This window comes from Dunckerocampus dactyliophorus, chromosome 6 (assembly GCF_027744805.1).
Source record: "Dunckerocampus dactyliophorus isolate RoL2022-P2 chromosome 6, RoL_Ddac_1.1, whole genome shotgun sequence".
In the NCBI taxonomy this organism is placed as follows: Eukaryota; Metazoa; Chordata; class Actinopteri; order Syngnathiformes; family Syngnathidae; genus Dunckerocampus; species Dunckerocampus dactyliophorus.
The window spans coordinates 23911922-23937354 of NC_072824.1; the positions used below are offsets into that span (position 1 = coordinate 23911922).

General features: G+C 40.3%; 1 protein-coding gene across 12 annotated transcripts; it reads right to left on the reverse strand.

Moving 5' to 3' along the window:
- Window positions 1-62: 62 nt before the first annotated feature.
- Window positions 63-24143, reverse strand: LOC129182864 (dynamin-2-like). Of its 12 annotated transcripts, none has more exons than XR_008570709.1 (22): window positions 23714-24143; window positions 18174-18247; window positions 17085-17234; window positions 16789-16992; window positions 16256-16354; window positions 15963-16123; window positions 14865-15007; window positions 14649-14784; window positions 14461-14528; window positions 12246-12384; window positions 11100-11186; window positions 10947-11017; window positions 7255-7309; window positions 7049-7060; window positions 6382-6492; window positions 5796-5905; window positions 5599-5710; window positions 5101-5268; window positions 2717-2943; window positions 2210-2449; window positions 819-1702; window positions 63-574 (listed from the first exon to the last, which is right to left on the reverse strand). XR_008570709.1 is itself a non-coding variant. In XM_054779472.1 (21 exons), the coding sequence occupies exons 1-21, from the start codon at window positions 23872-23874 to the stop codon at window positions 535-537; spliced, it is 2583 nt and encodes an 860-aa protein (XP_054635447.1). In that variant the 5' UTR covers window positions 23875-24142; the 3' UTR covers window positions 69-534. The 12 variants fall into 12 exon arrangements, 1 of the variants encoding a protein (XP_054635447.1); XR_008570704.1 differs by lacking the exon at window positions 7049-7060 and adding an exon at window positions 6684-6710 and having other exon boundaries at window positions 65-574; window positions 819-1705; XR_008570707.1 differs by having other exon boundaries at window positions 65-574; window positions 819-1705.
- Between the last annotated feature and the right edge of the window lie 1290 nt (window positions 24144-25433).

Below are 25433 nucleotides of genomic sequence, written 5' to 3' on the forward strand. Positions count from 1 at the left end.
TAATAAAGGTTATAAACACATTTTTATTTATATACCACCACATGGTCAAAAGTGATAAAAGTAGTTTAAGTGTCTCAAATAAGAAACTTATATTTGACATAGACTTGAAATCGTGCATATATACAGTACAACCAATTCAACTAGCTCCAGTAATCTAATCCCTCCTCACTTTGAATTTCGTGGCTACACCATCACGGTATTTCAAAAATATATTAATAACTCATGCTGTTACGTGGTTGAATATGGCCTTTTAGTAGTAATGAATGTATGCGTGTTTAAGCAAATGTTTGGTATTTTTGGGCTGAATTAGGCATTTTCAAGCATATAGTAAATGGCTAAATGAACTCAAATCTCTAAGAGAAAGATTTTACACAGCAGTCACCTTCAAGGCACTCATTCAACAAGCAAAAATTCCCACAATTTGGAAGGGTATGAATAATTCTGGTTTTAATTGCACATCCATACGCGTTATTTAGATTATTCTGTGGTTACCACAACTTCCACAAGGCATTCTGAGCCGCCAGTCAGCTTCCATCACCTGTAGTTGCTGCGAGAGGAGGCGTGTGCAGGTCTTCTGTGAGGGAAGACCGTATCATTGTTAACATCGTCGTACAACGCAAATAACAGACACCACGGAGAAGCAAATATATTGTGTTAAATTGGAGTTGCACATCTGTATTCTTCCCAGCTGGGCACGAATAAATATCTTTATTTTGTTGCCACTAGCAACTGCAGTTACCATAGCGACACATCCAGAAAAATGAAACATCCATTCACCGTCTTCACCTGACTTTAATGTAAATGAGATGATACGTTACCTGAGCTGACCTTCTTTGTGAAGCCTACAGGAGTGCTCTTGCATGCTATCTATTGCACTATCTGTGCACAGGAAAGTAAGAGCATGCATGAAGAGGTGAGGAAGGCCCAGGACAGGTATGGCTTTGCATGGCAACTAAGACATAAAGGAACAGAAAGAAGAGCACACCCCCACTGTATTAAGGCCATCCTTTAATCAACAATTTGAAAGACAGGCCCTTTCCCTCTTATGACATTATTTATGGCTTTCGAGGTGATAATGATGATACACAGCGGAGCTCAAGGATTCAAACTAGACCAAAAGTTGAGCACTGGAGGGAGATAAATGATAAGGATATAATAAATCTTAACTATAGCATATGTATGATGCTGAAACGGGTTATAACAGTCATTCACCAAAAATATAAAGGCACAAAAATGATTGAAGGACGACTTTCAAAAATATCCTTTTTAGATCTGCCATGAAAGCAGACAAGTGATCAACAGGGCTGCTCAGCTATTGAGTTGCTTAGTGTATACGATTTTAGATATCAGATGGAAATGTCTTAATCATTGCTTTTGAAAAAAGAGGTTTCTTACCACAAGAATCAACTGAACATTAGTATAAAAGACAAAAGCAAAAATGTGATGGTTCATAGACTCATTAGACTTACAGTATCACTTTACACGATGTCACTGAGCATGTTGTTAAAGAACTACACCAACACTCAAAATGACAAACATCATGTCTCTGAGATGCAAGGATAACTCACTGGAAATATAAAAGTGTAAACTGAACAAAGTGTGTTTGTAGGTACAAGTATGTGTCTGTGTATGCTTCTAGTCAAGCAGGGAAGGTTCTGAAGGACGTACAACGGTGGGTCTGTGGGGAGCCGCCGGGGGTCTTCTGCTGCAGGAGGACGGAAGTAGGGTAGTATTGGGGAAGGGAAGAAACATGCAAGTAAAATGATCATGAGCTACTCATGCATCAGGATCACCAAAGCTAAAGCATAGCACTGCCACCATCACGAACCCAACATTTACTATGAAAAAGCCATAAAAAAGCCTCATTAGCCCCATTTATAGCAAGACGTACTGTTTAGTTCACTTTTGTTTGCGTTCCTATTGCTATAAGCTAGGACAAGTACCAAAATAACCATAAGGTAACACTTCTGATCATCAGAGGTACTTTGCCCAACGAGTGGTTCTAGATACATTGAATCTGTTGATTGGGCAACCTTCTCTCAAACCTGCAAGGCAATCTTATTGTAAATTTAGAAATAAGAAGGAATACCTAATTCTTAGTTGAATTCATTGACACATTGTGTTTTTTTTACTTTCCTATGTTATGGAGCTGACACATTCAGCGCCGTATTCAACTGTGTATGAAGCGTGGCTGTCATGCGGTGTCTACCTTGGGATGCCGGGCGGCAGCGCAGGAGGCACACGAGCCGGCCTGGAGGGGATTACAGGAACGTTTGGATCGAAACCCGTCTGCGCCGGTGGCGGTCCGGGTCGAGTAGGCACTGGTGGAGCTCCGAATGCTGGTGAGGGGTTAAGGGGAGGGGGAGGCCCGGGTGTGGGTCCCCTGACTGCAGGGGGGCGGCTTGGAGGGGGCGCTGTTGCCGAGCCAGGGCGGGCACCTGCAGGAGGACTGAAATAGGGGAACATTTCAGTACATTTGAAAAATCATTCAACTTTTAAAAGATTGAACATTTATCTTTAAAGGAAATGTGTTTTAATAAATGCAGTATTTCCTGAAATAGTGGCTTCCACTTTAATACAAGTTGTACCTCAAGTGCGTCATCACCCCAAATGAACATTTCCTTTTTTCTTAAAATAACTACAACTAACTAGACCTACTTGGTAATAAATGCCTGGTACTATCTGCAGTTGTGTAACCCCTCCCCCCGCTTGTTACCCAGAGTCTTTGACCATCCAGGTGTCATCTACCGGCGGAGGCACAGGGGTGGAGATAGTGGTGGTGGTGATGTCACCAATAATGACCAGAGATTCCTTCAGAGCATGGTACATCCTCAGCATCTCGTCTCTCCTCTGGGCCTGCTCAGCAGACTCCTCCATCAGGCTGCTTTGGTCCCCAGCTGAGTACAGGTAGGCCAGCAGCTCCGAGTGGATAAAATCCTTTGCCTGGAGGTCAAAAAGCACGATATTCAAGATTTACAGTTTCCTGAACAGCACCATTTCAGTAAACGTCCCATATTTACTTAACATGGGAATATTTAAATATTTTTGGTGTTATCCATTGGAGCAGATCTTAAAAATGTCCACTTGTAAATAATGTAAATAAAAGTAATGGGGCAGACCACTTAACCAAGGCAAGTTACTGTAATATATCAATCAAGGGTTGGGTAAAGTCCCGGGTACTCCGGTTTCCTCCCAGGAACATGCATGTTAGGTCAATTGGCGACTCTACACTGTCCACAGGTATGACTGTGAGCATGAATGATTGTTTGTCTATATGTGGCTCCTTAAAAGCGCCTGATTGCTGCCTCCTCACTCTCTCTGCCTGACTCCTGCCCTAGGGCCTTTTCTGCGAAGGTAGGTCCACAAACCAGGGTTTTGTGCTCAAGAACCAAACCTAAATTCCCCCAAAAAGTTCAACGGCACTGCGATGGTGGTTACCAACTTACTTTGTCACGTCGGCTTTGTGCTCAGTGCGCATTCAAGGGCGTTTGACATCATATTCTACCTCTGCACAAAAACTCAGCAATCCCAGACGGTTTATTTTACACAAGATGAGTAAGTAATTATGATGGAGCGTTATAGGGAGTTCAAAAACATTATCACTGCCAAAAGCAACACTGCTGCCGCCAATAAAGCGAGGGAGGACCGCTGGCAGAATAATTCTGAGCGTGTAAATGCACAAGTTAACACTGATTATTGTACAAACTATATACCCTGCTAGTGTTTTCATTTACGCGCAACATTGTACAACTTTGACATATTAACTCTTATCCATTTAAAAACAAATAAACTGCAGCAGCTACTGTCTTTTTTTCATCTTTGAAATATGTCTATATTGTTTCCATATGTTACTGGTCTAGTGGTTAGCATGTTGGCCACACAGTCACAGTCTGGAGATCGTGAAGACCTGCATTCGATTCTGCCCTGGGCATTTCTGTGTGAAGTTTGCATGTTCTCCCCGTGCGTGCGTGGGTTTTCTCGAGGTACCCCGATTTCCTCCCACATTCCAAAAACATGCATGTTAGGTTAATTGGCGACTCTACATTGTCCATAGGTATGAATGTGAGTGTGAATGGTTGTTTGTCTATATGTGCCCTGTAATTGGCTGGCGACCAGTCCGGGGTGTACCCTGCCTGTCGCCCGAAGTCAGCTGGGATAGGCTCCAGCATACCCCCGCGACCCTAAAGAGGAGAAGCGGTATAGAAAATGGATGGATGGATGGATGTTACTGGACTGAATTCTACAATGCTGTACCTTGTGGTGACCACTAAACGGCAGTGCTGGCGTGTTTTATGGCGACTTTTATCTTTGTGACAAATGTATCCTTTTTGTTGTAGTTGATTGATGTCTCAGAGTGCTTATTCCTCCAGCAAATTTTGTAATATAAGAAAACTAACTGGCTGAGGACTCACACAAGGACTACTGTGACATACTGTATACTTGTACATCTTCTAACATTGGCCGAATTAATATTTCATACTGCCTTTTTTTACCTGACGCACAGCTCAAAAAGTAAGCAAATCTAGCGTACAATTACAGTATATCTCTTGAGAGAATTTAATCAGGGAATGCTAGCGGATCAGTGATCAAAGACGCCACTCCCGTCTTAGTGTTTATTCTTGCTCCCACGTCCACCGGGACTCAATAAATGAGTTACACAGTGAAACTGCAGTGGTTTCATAGCTGATTTTAAGATGAAAGTCTGGACTTTCCATGGTCATATAGCTGCTTTAAAAGAGAGCTACTTTTGTAGTACGGGCAAGCCTGGCTTAAGATTCAACAGACCTCGCTAACCCACTAAACTCGACTCACCACACACACACACTACGACACCCTTGCACTCGCCCCTACTCACCCACTCATGTTACTTTTATTTAATATACTGTATATTGTGTGGTGTCCCATCTTAGTTGCCACTAATCACCATAATCTCCAATCATCACACTTTTAGACCCAACCAAAGGGAATGCACGTCTATTTAGTTGCTAAGTGCCCAGTGGGACAGTGTGTTTACTGCCTGAAAGCTTGTAAAATGACCTCAATCAAAGACTCCAAAAACTCTGAAATTCTCCATAGGCATTATAAAAGAGGAAAGCCTACACTGTTGATCATGAGGTGCATGATGGTCTTAGGCATGAGGTCTCTGATAGACTTGTTGACGATGCTGATGTAGGAATCCACCAAGTTGCGGATGGTCTCCACTTGACGCTCCAACTGTGGGTCCATAGACACGGTGTCGCCTGGATTCATGGCATCCTCATTTTCAGGCTGGAAACAGAGAAGGAGACACGTCACGTGACAAAGACAGAGAGTTGATGTGTTTGGATGGAAACAAGACATTGGTCTGGCATACTGCTGCAAATATGCTGTCCTTTGCTTCTATTCTTTTGCACCATCAAAGATTTTATGAAAAAGTATGTTGAATTAATATCCATAAACATCAACCCAGCCCAGTGAACTGACTTCTGAAGATGTTTTTAACTTTCATCAAAGACTGGTATAACGGGTCCAAAGTGCCCAAAACCGCAACTGTCACCTCACTATGTCTTCAAACATCCTCGGGCCACATTTGCATGTTAATATTTAAAATGTTAACACCTGGTCTTTCTCTGGGTAAACACCAGCTCTGAGGAACGAGGCTTTCCAGCTGTCAACGTCCTCCTGAGTGTCACACGCCAGCTCGATCTGCCGCAGGTCTTTATACACGTTTCTGTGTAACACACATACAAAACAATATGACAGGACACAATGATAAAAAGGTTTAAAGAGACTGTGGCTGGCATCGGAGGGCTCACCTCTGCTCAGTGTTGAAGATGGCAAAGACGTGTTTGCTGGACATGAATCCCTTTTCCACATCTCTCAGCTTCAGGTTGTCCAGAGGGAGCATGTACTTCTTCTCTTTCTCCTGATGAACCACAAAACATGCAGTCAGTCAGTTTACTATCAACTAACAGGCATGTTGTTTATAAATGCGATCACAAAGCGCTTCAGAGTTCTGTCATGAGTGAGCATCGTGCAATACATTATTGTTACAAGGGTGAGTGCTCATTATAAGAAGAGTCATGCACAGGTATCCATGGATCACAAATTCAAACAGTACTACTCATTAATATAATTGTAAACTAGGTCTTTGGGAACAGTCACGTCAAGAATCACATCTTCAATTCATTTATCCCTTTCATTCATCATTTATATGTATTTATATGCATTTCTATTTGTTTTATGCGTGGAAAACTAAAGCGCGTCTGCTCTCAAGCCGCAGAGATACATGGCCAATTATTAGTTGGATATGCATACTACACTTCTTTTAACAAGTATATATTTTTTTAAAACTTTGTTTTGTTTTGAGCTAAACTGTCATTAAAGTGTGAGCCACTTTACCTCCTCATCTTTGTACCAGGAAAGCGACTCTGCAGTGAGGACAAACCAGTAGTCCTTGGAGCCTCCCTTCATGATGCTAATGTTGATTGTCAGCCAGCCTCGGCGGATAACCTGCACACGAGAGAAAAACAGTTAGCAAATATACACAAACCACAAAAACTAACCCCAACTATAAAATATAATCCTGAGAAATTCAATATAAAAGTCACCCATGCAAGTTCTGCCCGTACAAACAAAGCCAAAAATACAAACGCACAGAGACGAGCTAAAATGAAATGATGACAGGCGTGAAAGACAATCACCTTCCCTGTATTCCTCTCTCTGCCAGACTGAGACACAAGAAGACACAAGGGAACTGACACTCAAGGATACACAGCCGACCAATGTGTGTGATAGTTTTGCAGAACTGGAGAGTCAGTTTGTCAAAGTGTTGATGTGTGTGGATGTATTTGAGTGGGATAAAGTCTGCAATAAATGGAAGTGACATCAGAGACTATTATTTCTTCTCCTGGAAAACAGGGATTTAATGTCAGTTAAAAGACCACAAGACATCCCGTTCCTATCGCACATTCAGGAATTTACTCGTTCACTTCCAAGTTTCACAAAACGTGACAGTTGACTCAGGCACCCACCCAAAGAGGAAGGGACTCAGAAGTGGGATACTTACAAGAATCTCTCCCTGGGTCATCAAATGTGGGAACAGTACAGGAAATAAAGGTGTACAAAGAAAATACAAAAGGGCACATACAATAGTGTGTTAGTAGAAGCCACGAAAGGCACAGATGGGTGGCGACAACAACACATAAACATAGGAGATGGACAGCTGTCATGACATTCCATGACTTCAGATTGAGCAGTGTGTGAATGCATTACCTGGTTGGGCATGACTCTCTTCTTGGTAGCATTAGCAGCTGTCCTCTGCTGGGCACTGCAAGATGAGAAGTGTTGCATAACTAATCATGTGAAACTATTACTATGGCTAAACTAATCATTTATTTATTACACTTCTTATGATACCACAAAGGGAAAATCGCTTTACACTATGCTGTATATTTTTCTGTGCCTTAGATGTCTGGCTCAAGGGCACTTACAGTAGACAGGGAGCAGACTAGCATCTGTCCAACAACAAAGTGCAATTTCTTTGATTCCTGCAGCGGGCCTCGGAACGTTTCGAAGGCGGCTTTACAGACTGAGCTACTACCACCCCAATTATAACAATGGTGATGTTTCAACCATTCATTCGTGTATGTTGCAAGACAACTCAACAGCGATAAGTCTTTGATTTAACCATATAAAACTCAAATATCACTCCGTAGAGCAGATTGTTAAATAATGTCAATAAAAAAAACTATTTGTCTTTGGCTCATGTGCCAACCGTCATGGAAATCAGTTTGAAATGTTCCCACCAATCACCCCCTAACTGAACAGTACCTGTCCTTCTATTTACTGTTTTACTACGCAAAGACCGCTCGCAAAAAGGTCATTAATCAACACTCAAGAAAAGTATACGCCACTAAAAAAGCTACATTTTGAAATTTGTGTGGTGCATTGTGAGTGTTCTTTGCTGATTTCTTTCTCTGTTGGTAGTAATTTAAGCAGTACACAGTACTATAAGCAGTATACTGTAATACGTTTAAAGATGTCATTGCTATGATACTTTCATCTGATGATAACATAATATGTACGTATAAACAGTATCCTGTTACTGTACGTATGATGCATTTTCATGTATTAAGCTACAATGCATATTATGTGGAAAAAAATAGTACAATTAGATCAGGGGTGTCCAGACTTTTTCCACTGAGAGCCACTTGCAGATATGCTAAAAAGGTATATATATATTTCAAGAAAAAAAAGCTGAATCTGATCTTTGAGATATAGGTTAAAAAGCATAATATTTTTATGAACTATGCGCTTTTTCCCCCCATTTTGCTGTTGTTTTTTTGTTAATTTGCCAAATATTTGAACTTTCATCTTAAATAATCTGTGTAAATTTTCTTCTCGTAATATTATGATTTTATTCCCACAATATACTGCTCAAAATAAAGGGAACACTTAATCAATCATAATGTCAATCACACTTCTGTGGACAGCACTTAGAAAGCAACACAGATTGACAATCAATTTCACCTGCTGTTGTACAAATGGAATAGACAGGTGGACACCAAGACACCCCCAATAATAATAATAATAACAATAATAATAATTATAATAATAATAATAAATGTGATTCCCATTGATAATTTTTTTGTGATTTTGTTGTCAGCATATTTAACTATGTAAAGAACCAAGTATTTAATAAGAATATTTCATTCATTCATTCATTCATTCATTCATCTATAGGAGGTGTTATTTTAGTGTTCCCTTTATTTTTTGGAGCAGTGTATTGTAACATTTTTCACCTAGCTAATTTTCCACCTTTATTTTCTTTAGTTTGTTTCTCATATAACAACTTTTAAAAAATAACACATTTTTTCTTTAACATTTCAACTCTATGCTACTAAAATAACATTATTTTTACTTATAATATTCCAAGTTTTATTCTCATAAAATTGCGACTTCTTTCTCGTTACAATGCGACTTTTTTTCTCTTAATATTTTGACTTTATTCTTGTAAAAGTAGAGCTTTTCATTTCTGCTGTTTTTCACTATTCCAGCTTTCTTCTTGTAAATCTTATTTTCATAATTATGACTTTATTTCCATATAATTTTGACTTTATTGTTGTAAAATAACTTTTTCCGTAGCCAAATTTTCCAAAAATTACAACTTTATTTGTTGTTTGATTTGTTTCTCATAATATTATGACCTTAAAAAAACATCTTTTTTCTTTAATATTTCAACTTCATGCTACTAAAATTACATAATTTCTCTCATCATATTATGACATTATTCACATAAAATTACAACTTTTTGTTGTTAGATTACTACTACTTTTTCTCTTAATATTTTGACTTTATTCTTGTAAAATTACTGCTGATTGTAGAATGTGCCGGGGGCCAATAAAACAACAGCCACTCTATCATTTTGTTATGGTGGCTTTATTGTTTCTTTATTATTGATAATGAACATCAGTGTTTCCCATAGGACTGCAATCTATCTGTGGTGCTGAGGGGGACCAGATGATCTCGTTTAATTTGCAGATTTTGGTCGTGACATACAGTATGTTGCATGAGTGCTCTGAGGCCACGTCCACACAAATGTGGATAATTTAAAAGCACATATTTTCTATGCGTTTTGCCCTTTCATCCACATGCAAAATTTGTCCTGAGCTTTTTGAAAACTCTGGCCAGTGTGGAGGTTTTAAAAAATTCCAGCTCTGTTTTTGTGTGAATGGGAAAAACGTTTTGGTTTGTGTCATAATAATAAATGCGCAACATTAGATCATGTTTTTAAACTTAATTTAACAACTAAACATGAAGTTATTGACTTACGAGTGTTGCTTTCATTTAGTGCAGCTGTAGACGCGAATGTGTGTGCCCTACAATTAAAAAAAACATTCATGATGTTCCCTGGGCTCCATGTACGTGAGTGTCAATTTTAAAAATAATTTACACACAATTACACAGCTAATATCTCACTATATTGATAGATGTGTTATAATGTGCATCCAATTCAGTTGTGGGTAAGTTGCTTTTTCAAGCTTCTGACTGGCCAAAATGCACGACACCCCTGTGAATGTGTTATTATCACTGATCTAAAAAAAAGACTGGATCGAGCTTCTATTGTTTTATTTTTTAAGCCAATGGAAATTTGCGGCGGCCATCTTGGTGAGACCACTTTGCTGTGAGACAACAGTATGGCAACGCACTGGTAAAACTTTTCAAAGTAAGAACTTTTCAAAGCAAAGCCGTTCAAGTAGTGGCACATATATCAGGTCAAAAAAAGGTGCCAAGTAAAAGTACTTACGAGTGGAAGGTTCTTGGGAAGTACTTTTTAAGTTGTGTTTCCTCATCCTCGCTTCCTTCACTGGCACTCCTGATGTTTTTGATTTTTTTTTCACTAATTCTGCGTTTGTATACCAGCACAATCACAAGTAAGGTGGTCTCACCAAGATGGCGGCGATCAAAAAAATCTGGCTTCAAATTTTGGCGCGTGAAAACAATAGGTTGCTCGATCCAGTCTTTTTTTTAGATCAGTGGTTATTATGTAGTGCTTATGAGGCGTGTTAAAAAGCTGAAGAACTTATAATGCCATCTACTATACGAAGCTGTAACGATAAGCTATACAGACAGTCCTATTGTAATGTGTTCATGAGAAAGGGTGAAAATCTAAAAGTTTAAAAAAGTAGCGCTAAATCTATGTGTGACAGTCCTGATTTTTTCACGACGAGGCTGCCACAAATAAATACATGTTTAAGAAAAATGTTACATGTATAGAGTGTGTAGTGAAAGAGCACATATCGTTTAGGCACCTCACAGTCATTGTGATACACTGGATTGCATTACAATGTGCAGGCAGACTTAATTAAACGGCTAGTGGCTGTATCTTTATTGCACCTATATACAATAAATAATAATAATTAATATGATCATTGTTTATATTTATTACGGAAAAAATATCTCACTTGGCAAATCCAATAAAGTCCTCGTGATTAGTGTTGATGTAGGAGAGTTCGATGTCAATCAACAGGAGCACCTGCAGATCAAACATAACACACATTTGCAAATGGGTTGAAATTGCACCCAGTTGCAACACATACACACGTGTACACACTGACCTGGTCTTTAGTCTTACTGTCTCTCTCTCTGATGTAAGTGGTGACGATTCGCTCTGTCTCTTCTCTCAGACGAGGATACGATCCCAACTACATACACACAAAAAGAAGACACACACTGCTGCAGGCACCACAATTACACAAAATGCGCAAACTCTTGCCACACATCAGCACGTAGGCACCTATTCACCCAAGCGCACAGATGAAGTGTACATTACGAATGCAGATACATGCGGCAAGAACAAGGAGGCATGCAAATGAGTGTCCTATCAGCTTGAGATATTAACGATAACCACAACTAACTTGTTTTGAACGATCAAGCTGAATAAATAAATACAACCTCTAAATACGATTGCCCCTAAGGTTGTACAATTTGGATCCTATTTTCTAAAAAAAATATGCCTCTAAAGTTGCACAACTTCCGAGTGTGTCATGATATCGCACAACCAACTGAGTAGAGCCACCAGCAACGTTAGCTGATAACACTCGCTGCAGGATTACTGGCTAGCTGCTATTTGCATTGTCGCTGATCAAGGTAGAGTGGTAGCTTCTTGTCTTGTTAACTTCAAATACAACTAACTTGATATTACATCTTTGTCTTAAAAGTTAATAGAGTATAACCTATCACAATGTCACTTCAAACATTTTCTTACACTTATGATGACGACAGGTTTTTTTCCCGTTCCCGTCAATTTTGAACAAATGGGAGGTCAACTGCTGAGGTTCTACTGCAGTAGTGCAGCAGTACCTCAAGCTGAGAGGAAACCTGAACTAATCCGTGAGAAAGAGGAAAAGATGAAGGAAAGGTTGTGGTGAGGAAGATGAAGAGAGCAGGCATAATATTATGAAAAGTCATAGCAGACATCTTTCCTTTGCAAAGCTGTGCTATTTCTTGGTGTGAATGGTGGGGATTTGGAGTAATCAGTGAGTGAGGGGGTGTTGAATCACCACTGCGAGTGCTGATGGGGTAAGTAGGTTGGTCAAGGTCCAGGATCAGAGGGGCTCTTAAATGGGTCTTGAAAGGGGGAATCACAGGATGAGATGAGTGCTGAGTGAAGCCTGTAATCGTTAACAGTTCTCTCCTGCCTTTTTCTATATTGGACTGTCTTCTATCATCCGGCACTCCATATCTCTGCTTTTCCAGTTTACCTTTTCAGTGCACTTCCTGATCAGGGCGACAAGCTCGGTGACGACGAGGTCGACACATTTCAGACAGGGGTCTTTCAGCTTAATGATCTGCTTTTTCACTATAGCCTCAAACGCCATGTCTGGAGTGAACAGGCCTGTCCTGTGGTGACGCATCATGGGAGTAGGAGATTTAATGTCAGGCGAGGAAAAAGTCAAGAGTAGTATTGTGTAGAGGAGTGGTTGCAGGGAAAGGGTAGCCCAAGTTGGGTAAGTAAATTGAGACGACATAGAGGAGCACAACAAAAACAAGAACAGTTAGTATTTTGCATTTAGTTAGTTCTGCTTTGTGTTTAGGCCAGTGAAAACAAGCTGCTGGTTTTCAAGCACGGTACGCTGACAAAGACCTCAATCCATTATTTAATCATTCTAATTTCCCCTGAATCTCAATTATTCATCTTTTTGTCCACATTTTGGACAAGTCCATCCATCCATTTTCTATGCTGCATATCCTCATTAGGGTCGCGGGGGTATGCCTGAGCCTACCCCAGCTGACTTTGGGTGAGAGGCAGGGTACACCATGGACCCTGGACTGGTCGCCAGCCAATCGCAGGGCACAAATAGACAAACAACCTATAGACAATTTTTGGAATGTGTGCGGAAACCACAGTACCCGAAGAAAACCCACGCACACACGGGGAGAACCTGCAAACTTCACACAGAGATGCAACTTAACAAAGACTCACCCACATCATAAAAGAACTGTGAGTCATCAACTCGAACCTCTGTCTCGTTCACGGTGCAATCAACACAAACACAAGGCAAGCTGGGAAGCCCATGCGCACACTTCCCCAACACTACAGAAATGTTAAATAACAAAAAAACGAGCAAATTGTGAGTCAAGGGCTGCCCGTCACAAGGTGCCTTTAAAGCGAGAACCGCTACTGCAAATGGTTTAAGTCCAAGCATTATCAAAAACGGCCACACATACAACATTGCACTACCTGCTCACCACCAAACCACACACTAACAGACACTGGCAAATTGAATATAAACAAATCTAACAATCTATAAGTTATTATATTCGTCAAGTGTTGAATACATTATAAGCGGCTCTTTTCCCTCCAATATGGTGGATGAAAGAAAAACACAAAGTTAAGTACAGCTTCATCAACCATTTCACCAAAAAAGCCATAAAATATGAAAAAGCAGGTTTTCTTTTGGGGATTTTTTGTAGTTTTGTACACACAACTTATGTTATGTTCCACACAAAACTTTGCGCTGTGGAGGCAACAAATACAGTAGCAGGTGGGTAGCGGGTGGAATACAACAGCATTATATTAACACCAACCAACATGAGATTTTTGCAAACATATGGATGGATCAAATGAGGGCAGAGTGCACAAAGCATTGTGGTAAATCTTCAGTTAAGTATTTTAAGCACTAACTTTCCACCCACAGTCTGTGGTTTGAGACAGGCCACAAAGTTATGAAGTTTACTACCAAAAAAACAAGAAAAGCCTGCAGCTTGTTTTGTTATAAAGCGGTACACAAACACATATAGACCTGTTTGTGATCACACAGCCTCTCAGAAACACCGCAGTGCAGCGTATATTCACAAAGAAGTCAACTTAAGGGTTAAGGGATGTTAACTAAAGGAAGGAAGTCTGCACAAATAGGTGTAAGTTGTAATGCAAAAGTGAAAATGAAGCTACAGTACATAAAAATGATTGTCTGCTCCTAGCTGCTCTGCACTCGGCCACCCTCTCTGATGTGCAAGCATGGCAGCAGAGCAGGAGACGGTGCAGTGATACCTTATTGGTGCACTGTCTGACTGTGTTGATGAGCTCCTGGATGACCATATCGATGCATTTCAGACAGGGTTCTTTCAGCTTAATGATCTGCTTTTTCACTATGGCCTCAAACGCCATGTCTGGGGTGAACAGGCCTGTCCTGAAGGACATAGAGATGGGACAGACATGGAGCAGGAAAACAGGAGATAGACAAGGGAAGGAACAATACAAGACAGGGCGGCAAGTTGAGTAGCTAAAAACAGTTCAAAGATTACAAACAATCTAAATCAACAGGACAACAAAATGGAACAGGAACAGGAACAAAAATGATTGATATTGTAAGTATTGTTGCAGGACAAACAGGAGAGACAGCTCACAAACACAAGCTTATAAGCTGGGAGACAAAATGTTTATGTGCAATATGTTCACAGGTTTTTCCAACTTGCCTGACTCCATGGATGTTTTTGATGGCGTAACTGATTTCCTTCCTCAGCTCCTTCTCATCAAACTCCATCTACGGCACAGAGCAGCAAACACTTAAATGTTGCATACAGAATAAGGAACACGCCATTACAATTCCAACCATTATCAGTGTTTACGTCTTAATGAGAGTAGACGTTGGAACTGTGGTCACCTTCACTAGCTCAAAGGGAAAGCGCTCATGAAAGATGCGGTTAATCTTCGCTCCTCCAGATAAGTTGGAGGTGTCCACCTGATCACCTGAGCCTTCGATGCACTTTTCAAAATCAACACCAAACTGCTGCACCATCCTGCACATAATGTAGAGTAGATGGACAAATTAAACAGCCTTCAAATGTATCGTTGGGTTTTTCTGCGTGTGTGCACTGACTGAAGCAAGGCCTTTGTTTTGCGTGCAGGATCATCAGGGCGGAAGTTTTTATATTCTTCCACCTCTTTCTCTAGGGAAAGTAGCTGGCTTTGGAGCTTGCTGCGTAACCCTGGCAGAGTGTCACGGATGTGGTTGGTAAGTTGCTGTAAAAACACACACACAAAAAGCACACCTTTGAAAAAAAAAAACTACTGCATTAACCAGAATATAAGATGGTATTCTTAGAAAGAACTGGTGTGTCAAACTCAGGCGCAGAGGGCCAAAACTCAAGTCAACACGACTTCAGGTCATGGGCTGAACAGGACAAGTAAATCGGCGCAAACACGATCTTATCACTGGCTGGACCGTGTTCGTCATTGTGTTATATGTTATCGCTTATTGTCGCCATGTCACTCACTGAGTTGCATTGCAAAATGGTAAAGAATAAATTGTTACCATATGTGTTTATTTAATTTACCATTCAGGTTGGATTTTATTTGGTGAGATGCATGGATTTTCTGTGCGCTGAGAATGTGGGAGCAGTGCACGATAGAGGGAACACTGGATGCGGACCTGTTCCTTGCCATTTTGCCTAATAGTTCCAGATGAAATTGAAGCGCGGGCCAAATTGCCGGAGTTTGAGACATATGCCGTAAAATCTTAATAACATTCAGGATTGAGAGATTATATTATACATGCAAGCCAACAGGTGGTGTCTAATGACTTCTTTCTAAGCAAGTCAGAGTTTATCTTCCTGTCAATCGCACACACCAGTGACATGGAGAGATGCTGCCATGACACAGAGACGACCGAAAGTGGCTCAAAGCTTGAGCAAGTTAGCAAACAACAGAGGAGGAGTTGTGATTCTTTTTTTTTTTTTTAGGTCCTCACACACTCTGTGCCAGAAATTATTAATGGGAGCACAGGAGTTGTGATTCCAATTTTAAAACAATGGGGCTCATTCTAGCTGAGTTATCAAGCAACTGTCAAACAGCTAAGAAATATGACATCTTTTGTTGCAACCTACCAGTTATTTCACAGACATCGAAAACATAAAAAGACGTTCCACTGTATAGCTCAAATTTGTGCTCTGTGGCCATTGTTAGGTGTGTGACTGACCTGATTAAGTGTCTTCTGTAGGTGTGGTGTGCCCATGCGCTCTGCAATGTGTCTGTATGCAGGATGGGACAAGAAGAACTTGCGCTCAGCAGCCAAAGCAGCACGGATATCTTTCTTGCCATCAATGTCCTTCTGACTGCGGTTTACCACGCCGATGTAACCTAATGTGTTTGTGGATGGAATGTTAGTGAAAGAACCTTCAAAGGTATCAAACTGAAAAAAAACCTGAAACATACATTTAGGCTGCAAAAATGAGTGAACAATAATTAGAGTCTGTGACTGTGCAGTCTCACCCCTGCGGAGAGGAAGGAGTTTGTTTTCAAGGATGTCTCGAGCATCCGTCCCTTCATCCATCAAGTCCAGCTTGGTGATCACACCAATAGTCCGCAGACCTGAAGACAAATGTGTCGCTGCTAAAACTGTCACCCAGATCGTGCCCCCCCACCCAGCATTAATGCAACAGGGTTTTAATACAGATATAAGAGACTATTTAATTGTTTGACTATTTTAAGGTATAGTATGGTGGTTTGTACATCATCTTAATTGCAAAGGTTCTATGCTGCCTCTCACCCCTAGAAAATGGAAGGATGGATGTATAAATATAGACTAATACAAAGCCTCATGTGAAATGGATGTAAGATAGCGTCACTGTGAGTAACATGTAAAATGAAGTTGAATTAACCTGTGATAGTCTCAGGCCTGGTTACTGAAATTAAATAGAATCATCTCGTTGGATTACAAAAGAGTTACAATTAATACTCATTATATTTTCCCTACTTAGAGAAGAAATAGAAATAAGAGAAGAAATAAAAAGAAGTTGTCCCACCCTGGGGATCCACCTCCTTTGCAATCTTGAGAGCATCAGAGTTGGCCAGGTCAGTGTTGGCCGGAGTGACAGCCAGGATCAGGCAGCTTTCCTTGGTAATGAACTGTAGCAGCATGTCTCTGATCTGGTGTTCGATGTCGAGAGGCTGGTCTCCGACAGCCACCTTTGTCATCCCCGGCAGGTCGATCAGGGTCAGATTTAACACTGACGGGTATTGATACGGGAGAGAAATGACAGAGGAGACATAAAACTTAAAACCAAAATGGCAGGGAAACTCTAGAGTGTGTTTTCCTCACCGTGAGGGGAGTAGACTCGGAGGTTGATGGGGATGGGCGAAATGCCCTTGTTGGATCCGGTGAGTCGATCAGTCTCTGCTTCAATCTCCTGACGGACTTCATCAAAATCCACAAATTTGCGCCCCTTGCAGTGTAGGAACTCTGCATACTCTGTAACGATAATGTAATGATGCATGAACAGCACAGACAAATAGGGACAATGCCAGAACTGCTAAAAGGATGTGTCAAACTGCTCTTTAATAATTACCCATTAAATTTAGAGAGTAAAACAGATTTGTACATATACAAACCGCACATGTCCACATCATAATGGCATATTGTGGCGCGTACAAGCCACTGAGGAACAGGTAGATCTTTATCTGGTAGCAGCCAATCATGAGTTACAAGGAAACTCACAACAAGCTTGTCAACCCATCGGAAATCGCAAGAGGTCATTACTCAATACAACAGTCTGACTCACAGTGTCATCTAAGAAAGAACGCTAAACTCATCACACAGCAACTTAATACACAAAAGGTTGATAAGAAATATACACAACAAGTACCAATACGAGTGTAGAATAAAACTTTACATAAAACTATTTAATAAAAATTGAATAACAATTTAACTTCTTCCCATCATGCATTGCTTCCCATCAAAGCAGTTCATTCAGTTGCAATGACGGCCTGTGTCCACCGGAGGAAGCCATGCCTCCCTCTATGGCCAATGCAGACAAGCTTGTAGTGTGTTCCAAAGAAAGTTCCTCACTGACTCACGAGCAGACACACTGTTTAAACGAGTAGTAGTTTGAAGTAAAGGAGCTGTCACAAGACTGAGAACATGGCCATAAATTAGCTGCACCACTGCATACGCCGCAGGGTTCAAAGTTTATGAAAAAAGTAGCGGCTTATACACCGCAATTTACCGTAATTATTGTGTGTCTTTGTCTGTGCTGTACAAATAGAATAAAATAACCTAAAACAGTAGACCTACTTTGAGCTCATACAATTGTTTTTAGAAATGCAAACAGTAAAGGACAGAGCAGTGTGATGTAATACGCATCGATCAGTACATGAAGTGGGAGTTATTTTCAGAAACAATTCAATTTACCTGCTTTATTGTGAACTAGCTGCAGTATCAGAGGACGACGGGTGACAATACCAGAGCCTCGAGGCAAAAAGTCTCTGAGGGGAGAAACAGCGTATGTTTAACACACATCAACAATAAACACGCATTGCATGCATGCATGTGAAAACAGAGAAATGATGAATGAATGAATGCACACTTAAGAGTGTAGCCATTCTATCCAGTAGAGATGTTAGTAAATGACAGTTTCAAAAACCTTTCAACATTTCGACTTTTAACCTTGCAAGAGAGAAGAAAACCCATATCACAAATTCCTTTTGTGTCCATCCTTTTGTGTTCATCAGAATGGAAACTCTTGTTCAATAAAATTGTGATTATTTCCAGGTCACTGATGACACATCTCTCTAGGCAATGACAGTGTGTCCGTCATTGTTAGAGCCAGACTGATACATTACTTTTTTGGGGGTTTTTGCAACGCTGGTTCTGGATACAGGCGTCTACATATATGTACATATATTTTTCAAAAGTATGTACTGTATGCAATGTTACCTATCATTAGTAATAACATCAACATAATAATTAAGTAAGTACTTGTGTTAACTTTATAACTTAGAAGTAACACAGAGGGAGGAGCATTTGGACACAAAACAAAGTAACATATTTTTAATAAAAACAAAATAAACGTATACGTTTTTCATGTGATATTTGTCAGGATAACTTGACTCCCCCAAACCCCTGCCTGTTATCCACTGCTGACAGAGCAATCAGGAAATTACACAACAATTCCCGTCCTCTTTTCTCAGTACTTCCTGTCACTTGCGAAAGCACCAAATTGTGATAGGATAAAAATGCTGAAACCATTCTTTTACAATAATTGTCTGAAAGATCTGGTAAAAATAGAAACAATAAGAATAGGGCTACAAAAATAGCAATACAAAATAGGAAAATGTGCAGAACATTGAACTTGAAGTCATGCTACGGACTATTAGATGAAAAAGATGCAGAAACATAACTCATCATTATAACATTTCCAATACCATACATATTGGAAACAAAAGGCTTATTCCAAAGCAATAATATGTATTAATATTACTGAACTGTTTACACAGGTGTACACTTGTAGCACAAGATGTTCACTGAGGTCAGCTTGTCCACGAGTACATTACCACCATTGATTTCTATTCATCATAGTGCTTTGAAATTACACTTTGCAGCTGTTGAGGCAGGTCTGGCGCAATAATAATATCTTCCGATTTGTGCTAATTTTAAAAATCTATAAAAATTCCCATAGACCTCAATTAGACCTACAGAATGTTACAGAACTGTAACTTATTGTCATACTTGTGTAAATGTAAGTTCTTGGGTTCTAAAACCCAAAGATACGTCCAACCAAATATGCTGGTACATCATGCAGCATGCACAATAAAGGTCTGACTTCCGTATTCTTGTCTGATTTTAAAGAGTGTTTTTCTTGAAAGACAGAAAACCAAATTGTATGACTTTTAGGCCATTCAGCTTTAGAGTTTCCATTGTCTTATTTAATATTGCTTTAACTTCTTTAGCGCCAAAGCACGAACAAACACATGGAGGTGATGCTCTCAAAATTGCAATATTTATTATTATTAGTCTTATGAGTTTGAAGTCCAGGACCACAAGGCTGGCAAACAGCTTTTACCCACAGGCCATCAGGCTTCTCAACGAAGCACTCGCACACGCCGCACGCAACACACGCACACACTCATAGCACTTTATTTATTTATTTATTTATTTATTTGTATTATTTGCTTGTATTAATGTCTCTTCTGTTGTTGTTGCTTAATTTATTGGTATATATGTTTATGTGTTTATGTTTCTTATGTTCTTATTCTTTCTTGTGTTTCCTTTCTTTTCTTGGGAGTATGAACAGAATAAGATTTTCATTGCATGGTATAACTGCTGTTTTACCATGCACATGACAATAAAACTCTTGAATCTTGAATGAGGGATGGGCATTGTAACCAATTAATTCTTGTCATTCAGGAGTGTCAAAACCTTTTCCACAAAGGGGCGCATACAGAAAAACTGAAGAATGCAGGGGGTCACAAATTATACATTTTGTGCATCAAAGATAGGTGTGTCACGATACACTCAGCTCACGAGACGAGACGATGCATGATATTGGGTTCATGAGAACGAGATGAGATGATATTTAATATTACTTAAAAAATATAGAACTGGACAGACAGGCTTTTTTATTTAACTGAGTCACAAACAATGCAGCTGCATTTTGAAACGATTTATAACTTTGCATGCATGACCTAAGCATGATGCTTTTAACTAGGGATGTCCCAATCTGTTATTGATATTGAACATCTGGAAGATATCAGCAAAAAAAACTCGTACTGATTCAATATCAGAGGAGAAGTGAAAAGAAAGAGTAGGCCTGTGTAGCGTACAGTGGCGCCTAAATGCAGCAACAGAACTAGGCTTGCAAATAGTGGGGATACAGTATATGCTAAGCTATCTGAACAAAACATTGATATCTTAGCTTTATGATGCAGGCAGCAAATCATATTATTGTCTATATCTAATATCTAATAATATACCATTAATAATTAATACATTTTTTTTGTATGCGGATGGCAATAAAAAAAAAGTTGGTGGCTAAAAGTGGCCTCTGGGCCGCACTCTGGACACCCCTACTTTAATTTCAACCATTGTGGATCAAATAATCACATGCCCATCCCTATTTTTTACTCAAAATAAATCACCTTTTTTAGCACCCAGGAAAAATCACCAAATTTAGTAGACGAGTGTACAGGTGAAAATCTGTGCATTCTTGAGGTCCAGGACCCAGCCCCCAAGAACTGACTTGATCGCTCCTCTTGCAAAGTTGGTAAATATCATCTCTGGACACCAGCTTTACTAATTAACACAAAATTTGGTGGACATCTATTGTTTTAAGATGCACAAACAAAATCTAAGAACCCTAAGAACAAAACATATGTTAATCAACCCATCTTGTGGGTTCACTTAATCCCTTACTCCTGTTTGGTCTCACCAGTTGTCATTGTGGTGTTGTTCGTCATAAATACTTGGTAAAGAATGGTAAAAAAAAATTAGGTAGCTGCATGTTTGATAGTTCAGTAGTACAACAGTGGAACTCGCTTATCTTGACGGCCCTTGGATTGGCTGACTGAGTAGACATAAGCGGTTGTCAACATAGCCGAATTTGAAACTAATCATTTCTGAGATGGCTGTGACTTTTTTAACCTGCGGCAGTTTGTTGACACTGTCTTCCTCTATTTGTGCATATTTGTATTTTGATTATTCTGTTTTCATATGATATTGCAGCCACAGGAGAATCGTGTATGGTTCTGAGGTGGCAGTGACATTTGCCTGCTAGAAAGAGCCAGTCCAAGAGTTGCTGAGCCGCGTTGGCCACACTGATGTGTTTGCTTTAACGTAAACAGTGCTGTTTTGTAAACACCAGTAAAAAGCTGACTTGTGAACAGTCGTCCTACGTCATCGTTATTCCAATGACATATACAAAGGGATGCTCCGATCAGGGTTTTATGCTACTGATTCTGATCATCCAGGACTGAAATCGGTCAATACCGACCACATGGATTATTTATACATTTTTCTATTTATTTATGATGAGTTCTATTGGCCAGGGGTGCCGTATAAAGGGGAAAAGTCAGGTCAATTTCAACAATTCCACGGTGCCTTGACTGCCAGCGGGCCCAAAAAAGGGGTAATTACTAATAAAACTCATAATTAATTAAGGGCCGTGGGGGTGTGGGCTGTGGGGGGGAAACGGGAATTTTTTATATGAAAAAAGGAACCACAAAATGACCTTAATTTAGACAAAAAACATATTTTACTTACTTTTTCAAGAAAACATATCACTCGTGAAACTTACAGAGGATGAGATGCCTTCTTTAAGGACACTTTGGATGTGAGAGTACATACTGTAGGTTGAGCTCTAGCAGGACTTCCAGGTAAGTGAGAGAGCACTTCTGCCTGATGCTTGCCTCTTTAGGCACCCCCGAACAAACATTTCCTGGGAGCCATTGCTCGACGTGAACAGAGCGACGCAGAGCGGGGGTGCTGGCCATTTAAGGAAGTTCGGGTTGCATTGACGTCAATGGAACTCGGTGTTAAGAAAAACTCTGTAACTCCGCTGCGGTCATTTAGTCGTATGACTTGACTACAATAACAACAAAGTTTCGTACAAGCACAATTTTTACTTGCGGTGGCTATCAATCAAAAATAAATAAATAAATAAATAGGTAAATGTGTGCGGAGCCCAGGTTAATATTGCCATGCTTTTATTTTGAAGCTCATTTTGCAGTGAACAGGAAGTCATTGTGTGCACATTTTAATGCTGCGTAGTTAGAGTAGTAGTTATCTTACGGCAAATTGTTGATCGCCTATCTGAGACTGCTTTTGTGTGTGTGGACCCACTACGTACATGCGTGTGAATACGTGAATGATCATTTTATTCGGGCCAAACAAAAATACACCAATTTTTATGCTGTTCAACTTGTAATTGGAATACACATAGATGTTATTTTGTTCTGTCTGTTGTCTTAAACCACTATTGGTAACATATGCTTGCCAGTGACACACAGTAGCTTTATGCTGACACTTTCTGGTAATAATAATAAGGTGTACCAAGACTTGATGAGTTGTTCGACATAGACGGTTCGGCAACTTCAGCAGGTTCCACTGTAGTAATCTTATTAAGAGACATGAAAACAGCTCAGACACCCTTTGTGAAGATCGGCTAGAGTGTGTCCTACACGCATGACAGTGCAGCTGGTGACATCACTGATGACCCCACACATCAGTAAATCAATGGCCCCACTGTCTCCCCCAGGAACCGCTTGGGACCCGCAGACAAAAGGCAACAGGGGAAAGGAAGCATGGTGACCGCCTATGCATCCATCGCCACAAATGGCAACATCATAAAACAGATCATCTTCAAATGTTTCTTTTCTGAGCTGGCATGAACTGCTAACTGCAACTATGAAACCCTCTGCAGCATGATTTGTCTTGAGGAGGAATTCATTAAGATTCTGTCAGTCTCACTCAAAAAGCACAAGAAATTCAGCAGTGTTGGCATACTGACAGACTCCAACCATTTTTGCCCATTCTGAGCCTAATGATCTATTTATACAGCAACCACTTAATATTCCAAAGTCACACACTGTTCTGCCCATTTCAAGTTGGGCTGACCTATGTAATGGAGGAACGATAAAAGGTATTTTACGACGACTGCAACTGCTCTTAAGGAAATAAGACTTGGTTAATGTTTGACATAAGTTCAGGGTGAAGCTGAGAAAAGTCTGACTACAAATACTTCTACTCCCATTTGGGAAAATTTGTTCAAGATAATTACGAGGCTATTTGCCCCTAAACACAGCTATTTGCTTGCACAAAAAGCGTAATTAATGTCAGTGAATAACTCGTCTTTCAAATGGCAAAATAAAAACACAACAGAGAGCGCCGAGTTTGGTACTTCTACCCAATACATGGTATTTCACATCCATCCACAAGATCATTATAAACGCTACAACCTCCCGACGAAATTCTCAAGAACGGAGCTTTTCCCTGCGCTCTGGCCGCCGACGACCGCTATCTGGGGTAGCTCCAAGTTGCAGCTCTGGCCGATGGAGCTGAAGGCGTCCTGGAGCTTGTTGATGAGTGGAATCAGGTCTTCCATCCCCCGGTTCCCCATGGTGGCACCCCGGTCAGCCCAGTGGGCTCTCGGTGGCTCTCCGCACGGTCAAGTAAAAGGCCTCCAGTAAAGTTCCAGATGGCACAGCGGTTTGTCAAATATCCTTGAGTTTTTGTGGTAAAAGAAAGAAGCTGGCAAAGACTGACGTGTTCCTGCTGCGATAGAATAAGAAGCAGGATGAATAACAAGATAGTTGTATGGTAACAGTAGCCACATTGACTGAAAACTTCTGTCACCATCCGGTCAGGCGACACCCAGCCTCCGACAGGCGCTGAAGCCCCACCTTCACAAGCATTCCCCCTCCCATTGGTGAGTTTGGCCGTCAGTCAAAGTTCGAATAAATATTGCACTGAACTTTTCATTAACTAGTTGTCATGTCATCGTGACTTGACTCGCTTTCTTCTTCGCCTTTTCCTTCAAATTGAGTTCATAAGGCATAACATTTGTTTTTTGTTTTGGTTTTTTTCTAAAAAGCAAACGTAATTCTGTAAGCATCAAGTGTTGGTGTAAACGCAGAAGAGAAGGAAAGACGTCACACAATTTCACATTTATTCAAATTTCACACAACTGTTTACAGTTTAGCCACCAGAGGTCGCGAAGACGCTGCACAAAGTACAAAAAATACTGCTGTTAAAGTGCAATGCGCAATTGTTATGAGCTACGAAGTGAAAGCAACGTTCCTCGAACTATAAAGCGGTAAAAAAAAGAAACAATAATATATTGGACGAGGAACCATGCATGATAGCAAGCTCAAGTTGAAATGGATCTCACGCATAGTAAAAGACACGTTTATTATACTGGAATGTATGTCATGCTCAGGGAGCCGTGTAACTTGGATCCCGAGACGCAGAAACAGGTACAAGTCCAAAAGTTCAAAATACATTTAATGCACAAGCAAAGGAGGCACAAAACAGGAACTCAAGGCGACGGTGCAAAAAACTAAGAGGGCACCGTGGGCAAAAACAAGGACAGCACTGAACAAAAAGGTACTGGAACTACCACATGAGCTGGACGGAGATCTGGTGCAGCAGGACGACAGAGCTGGTTGGAGTAGCCACATGAACTGCAACAGGAGGATAAGGTAAGTGGTAGCAGGAGAAAAGCACATGGTCTGGAAGCACAACCATTGACAATAATCCAGCACTGGCAGGCTGCAGGTGAGGAGACTAAAAAGGTAGCTGATTGAACACAGCTGCAGGGATCCGGTAGCTCCGCCCAGCTCATGAGGTGTCACCGTCTGAGCAAGTAAACAGGAGAGGTCAGCAATAATATACAACATAATGGAAAGCAGCACAAAACTACAACAGGCGACAGGTGTCACCGTAGCGCGTGACAATGTAGCCACTGAAAATACGATGATGACTACTGCATTAAAATATACACTTGTATAATGTAATAATAATCGTCAATAAATTGTAAATAGTAATTAAAATAGCAATAATCTTTAAAATATACATACAGGTATTGTAATGTACTGTAAAAGGTTTATTGGGCAAGATTTTAAATCTTTCATGTATTTTAAGAATTTGTGCATTTTCTTATCTCCATAACGTGTGGAG

What these genes read in the sequence shown, in the direction of transcription:
- LOC129182864 (XM_054779472.1), bottom strand. Translation starts at nt 23,874, where the DNA reads ATGGGGAACCGGGGGATGGAAGACCTGATTCCACTCATCAACAAGCTC. An exon ending in TTCCCTTTGAGCTAGTGAAG is followed by an intron (nt 14,529 to 14,648) that starts GTGACCACAGTT and finishes TCTGTGCCGTAG; the next exon opens with ATGGAGTTTGATGAGAAGGA. An exon ending in ATCTTCAACACTGAGCAGAG is followed by an intron (nt 5,711 to 5,795) that starts GTGAGCCCTCCG and finishes TGTGTTACACAG; the next exon opens with AAACGTGTATAAAGACCTGC.